We start from the raw sequence: 18,910 nt of genomic DNA, 5'->3' as shown, positions 1-18,910 counted from the left end.
AGTGTTTGAGTGAAGCATAAAAAACTTCGCAAACGTTTCTGGCTTCTGTGGACTCAGTTTCTTCACATCGGTGCGACCCCTTTTCGGGGGTCGATCAGATTTTTTTTGCAGCTTTTTCCATACGGCATGTATAAACTAAGGGTTCCTGATACTTTGTCGCCTCTGATTCACCCTTATACACAGAGGAAGGTCCCGGGACTCCCCGCCTGGTAGACAGACGAGGAGCCCATCGGCCGAGGATTGACCACTTCCTCGACCGCCACCGTTCAAGGTTTCTTCCCTCCACCTTTCAACCTATCGCCACGGTACGGATGACAGCTTCGGTATGGGGACTAAGGGTCAGTGGTGGCGCCAAGCACCAACACCTCGTTACACAAGGTGCCCTTGCGGGCTGCCCTTTAAGGGTAACGGAGTGGATTCCAAGAGAAGGCAAACGTAGCAAGGGGCGGCAGAAAGTTAGGTGGGCGGATGAGATTAAGAAGCTTGCGGGGATACGGTGGCCGCAACTGGCAAAGGACATCGTAGATGAAATCAAGAGGAATAAATGGGGCCTAAGCGGAGCCGCGATGGCTCAGTGGCCCTCCCTTGCCTGGCGCATACTGCAATTTAGCTGCCGATGCGAAGATCCAGCTTCACGCAACCTGATTTGGGCATACGGTCACCAGGGACTCCAGGGAAACGAACAGGCCGATCAGGCCGCTCGCGCACTCTCTCCCCGGGCTATCTCCCTGTCCTTGGAAGCCTACTCCGAATCAGACAATCTGGCCCTTACATTCAAACAAATCACCGATTACTACAAGGAGGAGCACCGGCACTACCCGACCCCTTATAAGAGACTGGACGCGCTGACGAGCGCCTCCTCATCAAAACTAACACTGTACTGTGCCCGGCGGGGCTTAAGTATTTCAACACATCCTTTGACGGCGCGTGCCAACTCTGTGGGGAGGTGGTTGACACCTCCCGCATGGTTTGGGAGTGCCCATCTATTCCCCCCCCCCCCCCCCCCCCCCGCCTCAACCCCACCAGAGAGGACTGGGAGGCGGTCCTGTTCGGCTGTCAAGACCTCAAGACCCAAAAAAGGTCTCGGTTCAACGGACGAGGATGGCGTTGCTTGCCAATGCGATTACGGAATAGGGGCTTCACCTAGTATTGTGAGGGGAAGGTGCCAATAGGGCCCTACCCCAATCACATCTCTGTAATTGTTTAATTGTTGATAAATGTTTTTCGCCACCGCCACGACGGCCCCTCTTCCTTTCTTCTACCAAATTCTTCACCATAGTACTCGCGACGGCGATCCAACTCATCGCTCAATCATATGGGTCCCCGGCCACCAAGGCATGCCATGTAACGAAGCCGCCCATGAGGTAGCCCGCGCACTCACTCACCGGGCACCAGGCATTCCTTGGGAGGACCTTAACCCAGATCACAGCCCTCTTATTTCTTCTCAAGACTTTGCTGAGCACTAACGTGCCGCACGCCGGCGCTACCCGGTTCCTATGAAGGGTCTGGGTAAAGCTGGCGAACGAACTCTCCTCAGGCTCTTTACAAACATTAAAAACACCCTGCTGTGTCCGGCGGTTCTCAAGCACTTTAATCCTTTTTGGAAGGCCGCTGCTCATTTTGTGAGGAGGTGGCCGACACCTTCCACATGGTTTGGGCATGCATGAAAAATCCTTCTCTCCCCCCCATCACCCCTTCCCCTACCCGCGAGGACTGGGGGGCGGCCCTGCCCGGCTGCCAGGAACTATCCGCCCAACAGGGCCTGGTTCGGAGGACGTGCGCAGTGGTCATGACCAACGAGATCCCGGAATGAGGGAGTCCGCCAAGTATTGCAAGGGGCGAGACCCACTAGGAGCCTCTCAGGGGCAAGCACCTCTCTGTAAATATTGTAAGGGAAGACTTCACGTAAGGCGTTTATTCTAGCCCTTTCGCCAGAGACGTCTTCCAAGCGAACAGCCTCAAGCGATGACGATGGGAATCTTCAAGTGAAAGAGAATGAAGTCGCAGCCAGAGAGGCGACGACGACGAAGGCGAATAAATTGCTTACAATATAGCCGAATAAATGCTTTTCACCACCACCACCCCCTTTCTTTTTTCACTCCCTCCTTTATCCCTTTCCCTACGGCGCGGTTAGGGTGTCCACCGAGATATGTGCGACAATTACTGCGTCATTTCCTTTCCTCAAAACCAATTTTCATTTTCAGGGAATGTAATGCGAAGGCAAGATAACCACTGATCTTTCAGGGTAACGGAGCGGATTCCAAAGGAAACCAAACACAGCAGGGGGGGGAGGGGGGGGGGGGCATAAAGTTGGGTGAGAGGATGAGATTAAGAAGATTGCGGGGATACGGGTGCCGCAGCTGGCAAAAAGAAAGGGTTATTAGATAGAGAGACACGGGAGAGGTCTTTGCCCAGCAGTTGGCGTAGTCAGGCTGATGATGATCAGGAGGAAGTACGTTGCTACAAAAAAACTGAATCGATTCGTTCTAAACCCCCTCTACATACTTAACAGAACGCACGTGCCTCTAAAGTGAGTATTAGGAAACTTGCTTAATTTGATGCTTGACTAATTAAACAGAATTTTAAAGATACACTGAGGAGCGCCACACGACGAGAAACAATATGTCTTTGGTTGCACCCAGATCCGATTCACCACTTTTTTTAATCACTGGTTCAAGTTACGTGAAACACCCTGTACAGCAAGCTTGCCAAAATGTAAATAGACGAGGAGGGAGAGTATAGCCTAGGATGTGATCATAGATGTATTATTCTGCATATGCGTGCCCTGATCAAAAGAGAAATGTATAAAACACAAAAAAACGAAAGCAAAATTCAACGTCCAACAAATAGCGCTAATAGCAGCAGGCGTTGAGAAAGCATAAGATTAACGCCCCATGGAAAAGTGGGATTGTAATTAGAACTACTCAGCAGTATGGAAATGGAACAAGCAAAGTTACAAACCGCTGGGAAGGAAAGAGGAAACCACGAGGCTGACGCAATAAGCAATTTAAGGAGGTCATTGAACAACTACGGGTGGCTTCAGGGAAACAGAGAGGAAGGAATAGACCGAAAATGGGAATCTTATCGATGATAGAAACTGCTTGTATAGGTCCTCGTCCAGAGTAAAATAAAGTAATCCCCTGATCGCGCAGCTAAAGGTGGGCCAAGGAAATTTTGGAACCATTTAAGTTGTTTGGGTAAAAAAAAAGCGAAGCGCAAGAGGAGGGTGCACGCTGCTGCAGGTACCGCAGAAGCCCGCAGCAACCACATAGACTTTTTTTTTTATACTGGACGTTTTGTTTCATGAACGTTTATGAAACAAAACGTCCAGTAAAAAAAAAAGCGTGCGTGGTATCTTTCGGATGTCTTGTCCACGTGTCCTTGCTGTGGCCTTCCTCGGTACCTACAGCAGTGTGCCGATCGATATAGAAATATAAAGGTACAGTCGGGGACAAAAGTCTCCGGACCACGTGTTCCTCAAACAAAGCTTATAGCTCTACTATCAGACAGCAGCTGGAGACCGCACTTGTGGAGATGAAAGAACAAAAATTTAACTTTTGCCTCCACAAGGGTGGTCCCCAGCCGCCGACTATTAGCAAAGCTATCGGCTTCGTTAGAGGAACACGTGGTCCGGAGACTTTTGTCCCCGACTGTACCTTCATTAAACAAAGTTATAAGTCGCAGTCCCTCCTGTCTTCATATTCACGATATGGGCTATGCCTTAGTTAATGTCTCCTAAGGTTTTAATCGCCTGAGGTTCTTTTAGCGTGCACTGACATCGCACAGCACATGGGCCTCTAGCATGTCGCCTCCGTGGAAACGTGATCGCCGCGGGATCGAACCAGCGTCTTTTGGGCCCAGCGGCCACAGCGCCGGCTTTCGTCATGTTGATGTCTTGTAATTTTGCAGTAGAAGCGCGTGAACTAAACAGTGCAGAACGAATTGGTGGTAAGTGCTGCTTCGCTAGCCAGTTAACCATTACTGTGGGCACTTCGTTTTCGCAGTTTGTACGTGTCTTCGTCTATGGTCCCCAAAGCGACAAAGCGAATAATTTGTTCCAGTGAACCATGCCGGCAGCCGCCGAACAACGTGCAAAACCCGACCAAAAAGGCGGGGAGAACACGATACCAGGAACCACCCTGATGGCCACCATTGGACGCTAGGGCCTAACCTTCTTGTAAGCTTTCCGCGTATAATGAGGCCATTACGTTCATTCACTTCATAAGCGGTTACAAGCCACATTATTTTTTTTTAGCCTCCAGCAGCAAGGAATTCTTGTTCCGCGGAATCAATGCAAGGATGAGCCTGATTGTAAGGGAAAACGTTTCCGTGGGGCCGTCGCTATCTCCAAACGATTCTGCAATGTCTCTGCGCGTCGTCAACAGTCAGCGCGAAATCCGCGTTCCTTTCCACCCCCCCCCCCCCCCCCCCCTCTGATTATGATGTTCATCCTGTCTCACAAAAGTAACTGCTCGGGCGCTGTCACCCTCGAAAGAGAAGCTAGGCCTCTTTCTCCTCACATCATGGCGCCTTGTGTTTCGCAATACACTCCAGAATGCGTGTGGTGCGGAGAGATAGCCACCCTCTACCATTCCACATGGGGCTGTCGGGCGAGCCCGATAGAGCCCAAAATTACAAACCCGTCAGTCGAGCAGCGGGAGGAGCTTCTGTCCAGCTCCGACCCGCAAGATCAGCTTGCGCTGGTTGAGCGGGCCGAGGAGGCAGCAAGAACCAATGGGACCCTGTACCTAGGAACACCACCTGCTGCTCAAGAACCCAACCCCTAAACCCCGTCCCATTTTGCGGAATGAAGTTTATACTACTACTCCATAATGCTCACAGTTGAGCAGTCATAGAAAATGCAGTTCGAAATTCCCACTGACGAGCATGATTGGTCCGTTCATATACCGAACATCATTGCCTTGAGATATATTATAAACACCCTGGCTACAACACAACTGTGGGAGTGTGGGGAGCGAAGGTACTTTGTGCAGCCAAGTCAAGTTTGCAATTTCCACAATCCTGCTGCTTCTACAGACCATCTCGTTGACGCTGCGGCATTGTCGCACGGAATGCAATAAGTGACGTGCTCACCGTGTGCCGGTCCTCGGAGACGGTGAGCTCTGCCGTCCAAAGATTCTCGTGTACGTAGAAAACGTGTCCTGCACCTCCTGTCATCCAACCTCGTGTCTGCCTACAGTCGTGACCTGCGCAAATTCGTTATGGGGGTTTGAAACTGTAGCCCATTGTCAACTTTCGTCACGGTTAGCCCGGTGCCTGCTACGGTTCTCTTCAGGTATTTTCTTTGTTCTTTTCTGTTTCTGGAATTTTTTTCTCTTTTTATACATGCGATCAATTAGCATGCCACTATAGGGACCTTAGAAGACAGGAGTAGTGCGATGTTTAGGGAAATCCCCCACGGTGAAGTAGATTTATAATAAGGAAGTAATTACTAAATAGCAGCCATACGGCGTCACTGCTGAATTGCAGTGACGCCTGACATCGCACCCAATTACTCAATCATTCTCAGCATTTTCGCAGCGTATCCGTGACTCACGCATCATTCCAATGTGTCATCACTAATTTCACTTGCAACTAGTTCAGCAGGCCCCGGGGTTCCACAGCACCCAGTCGTCCGCGTAGTTCATGTATATGTAGTTTCGCACACGGATCCTCGCCTTTTTTTTTCCCTGATGTGTCACCTCCTTGCTTTTGCAATGCGCGTATATCTTCTACTATAGCGCGCTTGCAGCAGTGCACAGGTGCCAAACAACATGTAAAGCAAGACTGCAAGCATGATCGGTCCTTCAAATATACCAAACGCAACTGATCTTTTATAATTCATGAACATCATGGCCACAATACAACTGTGACAGTAAGGGGAGTTCATATACTCTAGACATCCAAAAAAAGTTCGCTTTCCTTAGTCCTGCTCCTGCGGACTATGCATTTAGGTGGTTCCGCAGCATTTTAGCTTTGGCTGAATTGCGCGATGTGCTCACCGTGTGCAGGTTCTCGGAGACGGTGAGCTCTGCCGCCCAAGGCTTCAGGCGCAGCGGCGTGGACAACTTCTCCTGTTCCTCCGGTCATCCAGCCCCGCGCTCGGGTACAGCACGGACCTGCACAAATTTGTTACGAGGGGGGGGGGGGGGGGGGGGGGAGTAAGGGAATTAAGGGCAAGATAAGAAAAGATCCAGGCAACCCCTGGATCAGCTTCAGCTTTTATAAGGTGACAGTGCTACATGCTGTGTTCAGTTTAACGTCCCCAAACTGCTCATGAGCTATGAAAGACACCGCAGTGAAGATCTTCACAATAATCTGGACCACCCGACGTTTTAACGCGCCCGGACAGTGCACAGCCCATGGCTGCTGTTGCATTTTGCCTTAGCCCTGTGGTAAGGGTGTTCGGCTACTGAGCCGGAGGACTGGGGTTCAATGCCGAAGAATGCCACTGTCTTCACACTAGAACAGCTTATGAAGGGAATATTGGAAGGGAATATTGCTGAATTATTGTAATGAAAATCACGGTGGCGGATGGAAAAGCATGGTGGAGGGTAGAGCAGCACGACCTTGGAAGAGCGGCCAGGGCTACTTAGTCGGCCAGCTGTGCCGATCCCAGCCAGGCACGCTAGGTGGATTTTGAGAGAAGTATAGGTATTGGGAGGGCGATAAGACAATGGAAGTGGCATTGTCCTAGGTCGGCGTATGGAAGGGGGCAGTTTCTATAGGACGAGTCGGAACGCGCCCGAAAAAACTACAACGGGACTCCAGAGAGCAGTGGGCCCAAATTAATTTTTCGGGGGATGGGGATGCGAGTAACGGAGGGGATGAGGTCGAGAGAAGGAAGTGTGTGCAAGCGAGAGTAGCACATGTTCCGTGATTTGCTTATTTTAGAGGAGGGCTTCGCCCTCCGAGGGTGCACTTGACTAGAGGATCGCAGGTGTCCTCCATAACCACCGCAATAAAATTGCAGTACGGAAGGATGTCAGACAGAGAGGCACTATATTTCCAATGCTATTCACCGCCTAGTTGCTGGAGGTATTCGGAGACCTAGATTGGGAACGGTTGGGGATAACAGTTGCGAGCATCCAGTCTACCCTTCGACCGCCCTAGGCGGCGCATATCCTGCCGAACTCTCTCAAGTGGCCTACAGCGACCCTTACCCTCCCGGCTCTCTCGGGGTTGGCAGAGAAGAAAGCTGGGAAGCAGCATCCACATCGTCACGTGGTTGACCCTCCTTTCCCCCTCGTGTATTCGGTGGCCGCACGGGCAGCCCACCACGGGGAGAGAGTTGAAGGAGCCATGAGACAACGCGTGACGGGATGGACGGGATGGACGGAGCCATAAGATAAACGCGGCTTTTCCAGGTGACATCGAGCTTTCCCCGTGCCCGTTTCCTGCTGCCTGCGCTACCGAGGGCGGTTATCGTATTTTGGAATCACCCCAAATAAACGATTTTCCTGCGGGCTATACCTCGGTGTGTTGGTCCTGTCGACCTCCACAGTGTAATCGGGGCTAGCGGAGTGGCATTGGTCCTGAGTGCTCGCTGTGTCGTCCTTAACATAAGCAGAACCCTTTTCGTTAGCCTCCTCGTTTCTGCCTCGTATGTGACTATTGGTGGGATACAGCTGCTGTACAATTATTTCTTCAGGTATAATAATGGGTGGAAAATGATTCATTCCGCGTGGGTTGTCCAGAAGATCTCATTTAACATCATTAAAAGGTGATGGTGAACTAAACGATAAATCTAAACTGCTAATTTTTGCAGTTTTTAGGGAGCAGTAAATGGGCTTTCCTGAATTCAGTAGGCACACATTACTGCACAGAATAAAATATTCTAAAATGCGACCTCTGGGATTAGTTTCTCCACTTCCCCAGAAAGAGGAGTTGTCCGACTAACAGATATGGCTCTGGTAGCTTTTCTAGAAGTGTTTCTAAGCATCTGAGGTTGAGGTTTCCATTAGCGACCTCAAGGTCGGATACCGGCTTCAAAAAAATCAAAAATAAATAGAACAAATTTGAGTAGGCAAATAAAAATCTATCGACCGAGAATCATGTGAGAAGCTTGGTAACAACTAGTTACGGCACCTTAGATATGTGGTGTACTGTGATCGAAGGAGACCGTTTTGATCCAGAGGCAAGTCATTTTGTTCGTTTCGATGAGTGGCGCTCCAGCTTGGCCTAAATGCCGAAAATGGCCTCAAAAGCAGCAAGCCATACAACCTCTAATGTTGCGTACCACTTTTTGCACCCGACATTGCATACACTATCCAAAGTATACGCAAGAAGAAAAGCCGGTATTCTGGCATGAGAGCACGGAGCGTTTGTGTATGGCTTCTATGTCGACAGCAACTAATACCGCTTTTTAAGGTCGCTTTTGAGGGATATTTGATGATACGTGTTATATTACCGGTTTGATAAAAAACACTATCATGAGCAAACATACAAATTTTGCAGGACACACGCGACAGGAATAACGCTCATTGAGGCACGACAGAACCAAGTTGTATTCATTTTTATGTATTTGTAAGCGGCTTCGTTGTATATTTGGCTGTTATTTTTTATTATTTATCACAAATGTCTACTTTCTTTAAATTACACTCGTGAAAACAGGTAGGCCACAACGGCGCATAGGTTGGAATGCGCGTTTTTTACATCGGCTCGCCCGTCAAAGTCCACCTGAGCGAAACCTCTCGCTTCTCTGCAAGGCATCTGAAGCCCCTGCAAAACGCCTGAAGAAAAGTGTAGTGTGCTGCCGATCCTTACGAAAACAGCTCGCCAACCTAACTTATGTCCTATGATAGAAGGAAAGGGAAAGAAAAGAATGATGACGAAGCCACGAGAATCGCAAACTAAAAACAGGACTGGTGCCGGAGAAATTAAAAAGGAGAGGACAACTGCGCGCCTATGCACTCCATAACGCCTCTTTGTAATCGATTCGATTCACTAACTGTGAGTGAAAAGAATAAATTGAGTGAATAGATTTGTGCGACACCGACCACGAATTTTTCACCATGATCAGCCCAATGCAAAATGTGGCGAAAAAAACACGTGGTAGGTGAACTATTCGTGATGTAGCATCTGGAATATATTTGTTCAGCGTCTAAGTAATAGTTCCCAACGCAAATGGTCCTGGAAAAAGTGACGCTGCTTACGAAGCAACCGAATCAGTCAAAGCTTATGCATTCGACGTGTATGTCAGTCGCATGGTATTGGCTAGACCGTCCCTTCATTCCTTCTTTATTCATTTGAGTTGTTTTCCCACTAGCCTATTTTAGCACAACGCTATACTATGTATTCATCAAACATGGCACGGCGTTTCACCCTCATCGTGGTTCGGAATTATATATAGTCGTACCTCGCTAGTACGGACTTCGTTATGTATACGTGGAGAATTTTCGCAAGGACCTAACTTTCTCAGTGTGTTTACGTCTTCTTTGCATGAAAACAAACTTTGGGCAATGGAATAACAAAGCTAAGAACCTCACAGCGGCGTTCATAACGCTGTACTTATCCGCCGCATCAGCACCCGCCGCAGAGGTATGAAGGAGGATGACCTCTGTCGGCTCACGCAAGCTTTCCTCATTAGCAGGATAGTCTACTCCTACCCCTACTATCACCTCCGCCTGAAGGACGAGGAAGCTGTGAACAGCATTATACGTTCAGCGTACAAAGCGGCACTGGGGCTACCTCAGTACGCCAGCACACAGCACCTCCTCCAACTCGGCATCTACAACACGCTCACAGAACTCATAGAGGCACACAAGACCGCCCAAATCCACCGCCTCTCCCGCACTAAACACGGGCGGCTCACACTTGACCGTCTCAACATCAATCCCATAGGCGACGTCCAACCCACGACGCCCATTCCGATAGGGGTCTATAGCCGCCTAGTTATAAAGCCAATCCCCAAAAACATGCTACCTGGCCGCCATGATACGCGCCGTCAGCTGAAAGCCCAAGCACTAGATGCCACATACCTTGCCGACGAACACGCAATATACGTAGATGCTGCACGGCAAAGTGCAAACACATACGTGGCTTGTGCAACCACGCCACAGTCTTCTCTCGTCACCGCCGCCACAGTAGTAGCTCACTCTCCGACAGCGGCAGAAGAAACCGCCATCGCGCTGGCCATCGCTCTGGCCATCGCTGACCCACGTACCCGCACAGTCCTCAGCGACTCCAAAAGAGCAATACAAAATTACTCGGCAGGTGTTATCTGCCACCCCGCTGCACGCATCCTTCGCTGCTGCACTCCCGCCCATAAGACCAACCTGGTCTGGGCACCCGCCCACGCGGGAAACTCTGGAAACGAAGGGGTCGACCGACTAGCCCGAGGACTAACCAACCGGGCGGCCGGCCCCACGGACCCAGACGCTCTTGCCGAGGCTCCCCAGACCTTTGCCGAAATTACCAACCTCCACAGAGAGATGAGACGCCAGTTCCCGCCTCCACACCCCGACTTGAATCGAGCGCAAGCCACCTTGCTCCGCAGGTTGCAGACACACTCCATCCTTAGCCATTCTAGGCTTTCACTCATCACAGACGGGGAATACGACCCCGTCTGCCAAAATTGTTACCAGGAAGAAATCGCCACCCAGGCGCACATCCTCTGGGGTTGCGCTCGAAATCCGCCCCCTAGAACATTACTGCCAGCTCCCTCCAAGGAAGGATGGAACCAACTCCTCAGAAGGCCAGACAAGAGCATCCAACTGGCACTCATTTCGTGGGCCCAGGAAGTCGCCCCCACCTGGGGGCCACACCAAGCCCACCTGCCCTAAATCCCGCCACTCTATGGCAATAAAGTTCAATAACACTTTTTGCTGGGCGAGTTGGTTCATTTTGCTTGAGTGGATGCTTGTAGCGTGACAAAAAAAAAAATTACCGACGATTACGTTACTTCCTAATGCGAAATTTGAGCGCAGCAAATAAGCTGTTTCACCTCTTCGATAGATTGAGGCAAAGAAATCGAGCAACACATGTATGCGCTATCACAGAATTTTTTTTTTAGCAGACGGAGGACTTCCATCGGTCGTCTCGCTCATGGCTCAGAAAGAACTGGCAGATAATTTCGCAGTGGCGAACGGCAGCGGCAATTTCGGCTCGGGCGGTGCACATATACAGATCCGCCGCCACCGATCTGGCTCTCTGATTGCCACCGCACAGGGCGAACGGCAGCGGCAATTTCGGCTCGGGCGGTGCACATATACAGATCCGCCGCCACCGATCTGGCTCTCTGATTGCCACCGCACAGGGGTTGCATTGGAGGAGGAGCGAAGAAAGGAATTAAGTTCGAGCCGGCGCTTTGACAACCGGAGACTCGCAGGAAGAGGGGGGAGGGGGGCGGCGTGTACACCCAGCGGCAAACGATGGGGGCAGAAGCGCGCGCAGCAAGCGGACAACACGATAAAGGGAGGAGGGAAGAGATAGCAGCGACTGACTGATGCCGCTGACGCCGATAGTGAGTCAACCCCAGCTGCGGATGAAAGGGGGGCGGAGCTGGTTACGAGGCCGACGCCGACGACAACGCCGACGACGACGACGACGCGAAACCCAGGAACGGACGCCAAAGAGCTGCGCTCTAAAACAGACAAGGGACAGAAGACGAACGGGACAAGCGCTAACGGGACAAGAACGGGAGCGCTTGTCCTGTTCGTCTTCTGTCCCTTGTCTGTTTTTGTCGCGCTACAAGCATCCACTCAAGCTATGGCAATAAAGTTGTTTCTCTCTCTCTCTCTCTCCTGCGTTTCAGTAAGCATTTCGACGAATGCAAAGCAGTAACCTCGTCTTTGTCGCAGCGCACGAGTAAATTTTTTTTTTCTCTCGATCCCCTACTCTTAATTTTCCGGAGGCTGACGTGATTTATGGCCGATGAATTTCCTCACCAGGGAGGGAGCTTGCTAGATAGAGGCAGAACGGTATTGGAGACCAAGAACTTAGGTTTACGTACAACCAATATAAAATATTCGAAAAAAAAAACAATAGCTCTCACGTGGTTGGACCAAATGAGCAATCCGTTCGCTGCTGTCTCCCGTGCGGCGGTTCTTCCAAAAGCAAAAGGGAGAGAATGAACGCCTACAGCTTCCTTGCCTTCGGCTAGGCAGGAAACTACGACCGCGCCTTTGCCCTCTACTACATGCAGAACTCGGGAGGAGCGCTCAGTAATTACTTCGAAAAGCGAGACAGCACTTGCCTCCAAGTCATAAGTATCAACAGAGCAGCATGGCTGTCTAAGCGTCTCTCGGGTTACTCGCACGGTCCACGGATCCGGAGCCCTCAAAGCACCCCGCTGCAGCCCGGCCGCGGCTCTGAAACCTTTAACGGCTCGTCAAGGAGACCTGAGCTGATCTGCTGATAACTTCAGCGCCTACTTGTGGGTTGCCCCTCCACTGTTCTGTTCTCCAGTCACCGCCCTAACAAGCGGAGGGCAGGCAAGAATGCACAAGGCGCGGGTATTCAAAGGCAGCAAGCTGTTACGTCGTCTCGTGACCTGCTAAAGCGGCGTACAGCGCATTCCGTAGGTCGACGTGTCCACGCAGAAAATTTACAGCAATGGTGAACAAACCTCAGAATACAGGCTGATGGGCTCGTTACTTGGGTCAACTGAGAATGCCGATGGCACACTTTTGAAGTCAACAAGGCGGTACGAATGCGCGCGGCGATGATCTCGTGGCACTGAGCTCGTGGCTACGTAAACTCAGCACCTGTTTGTGCTCCGGCCACGGTCACATCTAGTATAGGGAGGTATACGGGGACACCGGAAACGAGCAGGGCGCGAACACTCGTCCAGGGAGTTGAACTCTGACGCCACCAACGCTAAAAACAACCTGCGGCATTCCTCGGAGGAAAAAGGAACGCAACCACTCGCCTAGACCAAGCTGCACAACTTCGTTTTTTTTTGTTTATTTACAATATTGTAAGCTTACCTTGCGATGTTGCACTTCGACCCACTGATGCACATCGACGGTGTCAGTACACTAGCTACCACTCTTTCTGAACAGCCAGAACATCCTACACCTCAACCAAGCAAGCTGTTCATGAATATGTAGAAAATTCTTTGGAAGCTATCCAGTGAAGGCGATACGAAGCCAGTCGAAAGCCTTACAATGGCCAGCATGAAGTTCGGAAGAATGAACTGAATGTCCCCAGTGCCGCCGGATGCCCACCGGCGATACAATGGGCACAAGATTCCCCTGGCCTGGTGCTCGGCTTCTTTAAGGTGAAATACTTGGGAAATGGCTCTTTGACCCCACCTTGTGCAACGAAAAAACCTTGTGCCGTGTCGCTCTTTGACCTTTTATGGCCTTGCGCCATAAGAATTCATCGTCATCATCAAGAATGGAACTGAATGCTTCTATGAAGAGCAAGAGTGGCGAGTACACGTGCGAATTTAGTGCGCTTATGAAGAAAACAAAAAACACTTGGATTAAATCTAGCCATCGAAGAGTGCTGCCATGGCTTGGGTCTCCACAGAAAACGCTTCAGTATCTTTGGGACAATGGTGACCGAGAGAACGCCCTTCACGTAGCTCAGCTTTGTCTGCATTGAATAATAATGTTCTCCTCGGTATGCACACAGGCAAACTCTCGTCACCAACTTCTTTTCGTTATAAATCGGCTTGTTTTTCCCGGATATTCGTTTCTATGAACAATCAACTTTATGGACACATTCACGGGGACATTATCATCTCTATCAGCATCAGCCTGACTGCGCCCACTGCAGGGAAAAGGCCTCTCCCATGTCTCCCCAATTAACCCTGTACTTTGCCCGCTGCAGCCATCGTATGCCCGCCCACCTAACTTTATGCCGCCCCCTGCTACGTTTGTCTTCTCCTGGAATACACTCCGTTACCCATAAGGACCAGCGGTTATCTTGCCTTCGCATTACATGCCCTCCCAAGCCCACTTCTTCCTCTTCATTGCAACTAGGATATCATTAACGTCCGTTTTTTCTCTCACCCACTCCGCCCGCTTCCAATCTCTTAACGTCACACCTATCATTTCTCTTTCCCTAGCTCGCTGCGTTGTCCTTAACTTAAGCTGAACTCTCTTTGTTAGCCTCCACGTTTCTGCCCCATAGGTGAGTACCGGTAAGATACACCTGTTATATACATTTCTCTTGAGGGATAACGGCAAACTGCCATTCATGATCTGAGAGAACGTGCCATATGCGCTCCACCCCATTCTTATTCTTCTAGTTATTTCCCTCTCATGATCTGGATCAGCGGCCACTACCTGCCCTAAGTAGAGCCATTCTCTTACCACTTCCAGCACCTCGCTACCAGTTGCGAACTGCTGTTCTCTTGCCAGACTGTTGAACATTACTTTGGTTTTCTGCATGTTAATTTTAAGACCTACCGTTCTGCTTTGCAGCTCATCTCTTGAGAGACTTAGCAAGGCAATGTCATCAGTGAATCGCAGATTACTCAGGTATTCTCCATTAACTCTTCTCCCCAACTGTTCTCATTCCAGTCCCCGGAATACCTCCTGTAAGCAGGCAGTGAAGAGCATTGGCGAGATCGTATCTCCCTGCCTGACACCTTTCCTTATTAGAATTTCATTGCTGACCTTATGGAGAACTGTGGTAGGTGTGCAATCGTTATAAATATCTTCCAATATTTTCACACAACACTTTTCTACACCCTGATTCTGCAATGCCTGCGTGATTACTGAGGTTTCTACTGAGTCGAATACTTTCTCCTAATCAATGAAGGCTATATATAGGGTTGATTATATTCTGCGCATTTATCTATCACCTGACTGATTGCGTGAATATGGTCTATTGTCGAGTATCCTTTACGAAAGCCTGCCTGATCATTTGGTTGATTGAAGACTAAGGTTGTCCTGACCCTATTAGCGATTATCTTAGTAAATACCTTGCAGGCAACCGACAATAAGCAGATCGGTCTGTAATTCTTTAAGTCCCTGACGTCTCCTTTCTTATTAATTAAGATAATGTTAGCGTTTTTCCAAGCTCTAGGTACGCTCGAAGTCACAAGGGATTGCGTATACTGGGTGGCTAGTTTTTCGAGCACAATCTCTCCTCTATCCTTCAACAAATCTGCTGTTATCTGATCCTCACCAGCTGCTTTTCCTCTTGGCATTGCTCCTAAGGCTTTCTACTTCCTCCTTTGTTACTGATGGGATGTCCCATTGGTGTGCTCTACTGCCTCTCTCAGTAACATTCTGATTGCAATCGCTACTGTATAGATTTGTGAAGAACTGTTTGGCTACTTTAACTATCCTATCCATATTGCTAATGACATTGCCCTCTTTGTCTCTTATCGCATAAATCTGGTTTTTACCTATGCCTAGAATTTCTCTTCACTGCTTTTAGGCTACCTCCGCTCTTCAGAGCATGCTCGATTTTCTCCATGTTAAACTTCCTGATGTCGGCTACCTTGCGCTTATTTATTAACTTCGACAGCTCTATTAGTTCTATTCTATCTATGGAGTTAGACGTCCTCATGCTTTGCCGTTTCTTAATCAGATCTTTAGTCTCATGAGATAGCTTCCCGGAATTACGAGCCAGAACAAGGGAGAGGCCCCTCATCCATCGCTCACGGTGCCGGAGGCTGGCCTTCTTCGGCACATCCAAATGAATGCAGCTATCACCCCGTCTCGCCTCTTTCTCTATCGCTATCGATCCGACCCTTCCTGTCCCAACTGCCCCTGTATCTATGTGGACCTGGCTCATTGCCCTTCTATTGCCCGGCTGCTCAGCAGTCGGGTTCCTACCCCCCCCCCCCCCCCCCACCTTCTTTATCCATCACCACCTGGCTCGACTGGCTTGGCGCTGAAGGGGAGGCAGAACAGCGACTCCTGGTCGCCCAGGCGGTCGACATGCTCGGCCTGTAAATTATGGCCGAATAAAGGTCTTGTACTACTACTACTACTACTAGGTTATGCGGGTGGAGATAAGAGTTCATTATATTTATATTTACTATTTATATGTATGGAACGAGAATACACGGAAATATTGTTCACGACTCGAAGGGAAGCACTCCGATTATACCCGAAAACCTGCGATTCTCTTGCTTTTTCGTACTTTTTTTTTGTTAAATGAACGGCTGTATGTGTTAAAAGCTGCCGTAATTATGTCCCCCTGCTAATGTAGTCTGTGTAAATAATGCTATTTGTGAGGTTCTTGTTTAGTATTCTTTCAGTGGCTGCACAGATGGCGTAACATTCGGCAGTGAAGATGGAAGCACATTGCGGAAGCCTTACTATTTCATTCAAATTCCCTTGTGCCACTGTGCTTCCAACGTAAACATCTGTTTCTGAACCATCTGTACAAAAAGCTCTGAAAGTACTGTACTTTTCCCCGAGCGCAAGAAGTTCTTCTATTACATGTTGCTTTGTGGTTTGTTTTTTTACGGAACTCTGCAAGAGTGAAATCACAGATTGCAGGAAAATTGTACCAAGGGCCGCAGTGGATCTCGTCTTCGATCAATGCCAGGTAATGTGTCTTCTACGAAGATGTTTTGGCACATCTCTTCAAAATGCAAAAGCATGTGGCCTGGTAGTTTGCGGTTTATTGTTAAAAAGTATTCTAGAAGGGCACATTGTAACTATTTGGTGACAGACGTGTTTAGGTTGTGAACGAATTTCTAGAATATATGAACACGTAAGCATGGTTCTTCTGTCTGTAAATGATGGTTGGTTAGTTCCTACATCAAGACTATTTATGGGCAAGTACCTGTAGGCACCAGTGGAAAGTTATGTAATGGATCCACTCGTTTATGATACGATGGTCTCACTGACCATGCAATATACATCCATAAACCAGGACAGAGCGTTCCACAGAGTGGTATATTGCTAAAAGACATGTCCTATCTGCCCCCCAGTGTTTTCGTGAAGGTACTTTGTGTATGCTCAAGGATCGGAAGGCTTTCTTATTTAGCGCGTTTATGAGAGGCTGGCAAGGGAGCTTTATGTCATACGTTATGCCTAGAAATTTATGTTGATCTTTTACGGGTAGCTCAGTTTCGTTCAGGTGTAGGGTGGAATCTGCCTTTAAGCCTCGTTTCAGAGAGAAAAAAAAAAGGGCACTGTTTTCTCTAAAGAAAAGCGGAAACCATTTCTGTCTGTCCATGTTCTCAGTTTATTTCACTTGTTGGCACATTGGACGATGTGCAGCCCATCTGAAGAACGCCTACATAGAGTGAATACATAACGCACCTTGCAATTATTTTAATAACAGAGTTCTCCTTTACAACAAAAAGTGTTACGCTTAAAATACGCCCCTGTGGTAATCCATTTTACTTAATGAAATTCCTCGAAAGGGTTGAGCCTAGGCGTACATGGAATGAACGGTTAGATAAGAAGTCTTTTAGGCAGGTCAACATTATGCCTCGGATGCCAAGCTCGACAAGGTCTTGAATAATTCCGAACCTCTAGGTTGTGTCGTATGCCTTCTCTAAATCAAAAGAGACTGCAGTGTTGTTTGTGTACAAGAGCTTCCCGGACAGCATTTCAAGACGAACTAGGTGATCTGGAGTGGAGCATCCCTTTTTAAAACCGCACTGACGGATGTCAAGAAGTTCGGAGGATAGAAGGACAAAAGTTTATCTCATATTCAGGACACTTTCAAAGTATTTTGAGAGGCAACCGGTAAGGGCTATGGGTCTATAATTGTTAGGAGAGGTTGGTGGCTTTCCTGGTTTAAGAAACTGCACAATAATAGTTTTTCTCCAGGCTTCGGGTACTTTCCCCAATGCCCAAAATTTGTTACAAAAAAGTCTTCAAAGTGTATCTACGACATATCTGGAGAGATAGGCTAGCATTTGATAATGTACCGTCTTTGTCAAAAGTAACCAGGCTGCATGGTTTGCTTCTAGCTTGTATAGTGGAGCCCATGGGGCTTTCCTAAAGACCAAAAGATGTTGGAAGGTAAGAAGACACCCAGTCCTTACCTTTAACGACCATTACAACTTCAGGGAAGCCGTAAGGGCTCCACTGCACGAGCTAGAAGCAAACCATCCAGCCTGGTTACTTTTGACAAAGACGGTACTTCATATGGGTCGGGTGCAGCCTTTTTATCAGTGGAAATTAGTTCATGGATTTCTTGAAGCGTGATTGAACTATTGCAAGGTTCATTTGTGCTGCCACTTGTTGTCAGTGTGTTTTTCAGCTGTGTTTTTGTATTTTAGGACTGTTTCTGTGTACTGTGACGAACTGGAAACTGCAGAAAAGTATTCACCCGAAATGCTTTCCTGTTCTATATCTGTCTGTACAGCAGGGGCTGTCAGAAGGCGAACTGTGAATGGGGAATAGCTGCCATTTATCTTTAGAGCTTTCTCCCATATGTGTTTTAATGTTGTTGAGCTGTTTATGACGACACATAATTTTGCCGAGAAGTTTTTGCGGCACTGTGACGGATACATCGGTCTTTCGCTCTCGCCTTCTTAACAGACCCGTGTACTGTGCGATGTCAGTGCACGTTAAAGAACCCCAGGTGGTCCCAATTTCCGGAGCCCTCCACTACGGCGTCTCTCATAGCCTCAGTCGCTTTGGGACGTTAAACCCCATAAACCAAACCAAACCAAACCAAAGTTTGTTCAATTATCCTGCGTTGCATACCTACGGGAAAATCCCCAAGCATTCTTTTCTATCTTTTTAGCTTCCCTACGTTCTTGTATGCAATACTTTTTTACTCTGTTTTACTACTCCAGAGGACTGAGGGATGACTAGGCGCGCAGCGGTAATAGTACACGTCGTGAAAAGTTCGTTAAGGTTGTCTAAAACTGAGGTTGTCGGTAACTATTTTTTTCTAGGCTGGCCTTTTCTCGGAACAGTGCCCTGTAGACGAGATGCAGCTTCCAACGTCATGATTTTGATGGAGTGACTTCTATTGAAGATGTTGATTAGTATAGGCAGATGATCACTTCCATGTGGGTTATCTAGGT

The 18,910-nt window shown here is 48.7% G+C and overlaps 1 protein-coding gene and 1 long non-coding RNA gene across 7 annotated transcripts in view; one reads left to right on the top strand and one right to left on the bottom strand.

Moving 5' to 3' along the window:
* LOC149330047 (uncharacterized) overlaps positions 1-406 on the top strand; it is a 77,294-nt gene extending 76,888 nt beyond the window's left edge. The window contains exon 4 of the long non-coding RNA XR_016285653.1: positions 184-406. This is a non-coding gene — a long non-coding RNA (uncharacterized LOC149330047). The remainder of the gene's footprint in view (positions 1-183) is intronic.
* Positions 1-18,910, bottom strand: part of LOC149330042 (uncharacterized) — a 145,643-nt gene that overhangs the window by 62,494 nt on the left and 64,239 nt on the right. For all 6 annotated transcript variants that reach the window (XR_016285647.1, XR_016285646.1, XR_016285651.1 and 3 more), the window contains 2 exons: positions 6,003-6,119; positions 5,095-5,207 (listed from right to left, as the gene is read on the bottom strand). Coding sequence is in view for 3 of the 6 variants with exons in the window: in XM_089560761.1 (XP_089416887.1) it covers positions 5,095-5,207; positions 6,003-6,119 (230 nt within the window). In the remaining 3 variants the exon portion in view is untranslated. The remainder of the gene's footprint in view (positions 1-5,094; positions 5,208-6,002; positions 6,120-18,910) is intronic.

Source organism: Amblyomma mixtum, chromosome 9 (genome assembly GCF_055824585.1).
Source record: "Amblyomma mixtum isolate Tamu chromosome 9, ASM5582458v1, whole genome shotgun sequence".
In the NCBI taxonomy this organism is placed as follows: Eukaryota; Metazoa; Arthropoda; class Arachnida; order Ixodida; family Ixodidae; genus Amblyomma; species Amblyomma mixtum.
This window is presented reverse-complemented; position numbering and strand designations above follow the sequence as displayed.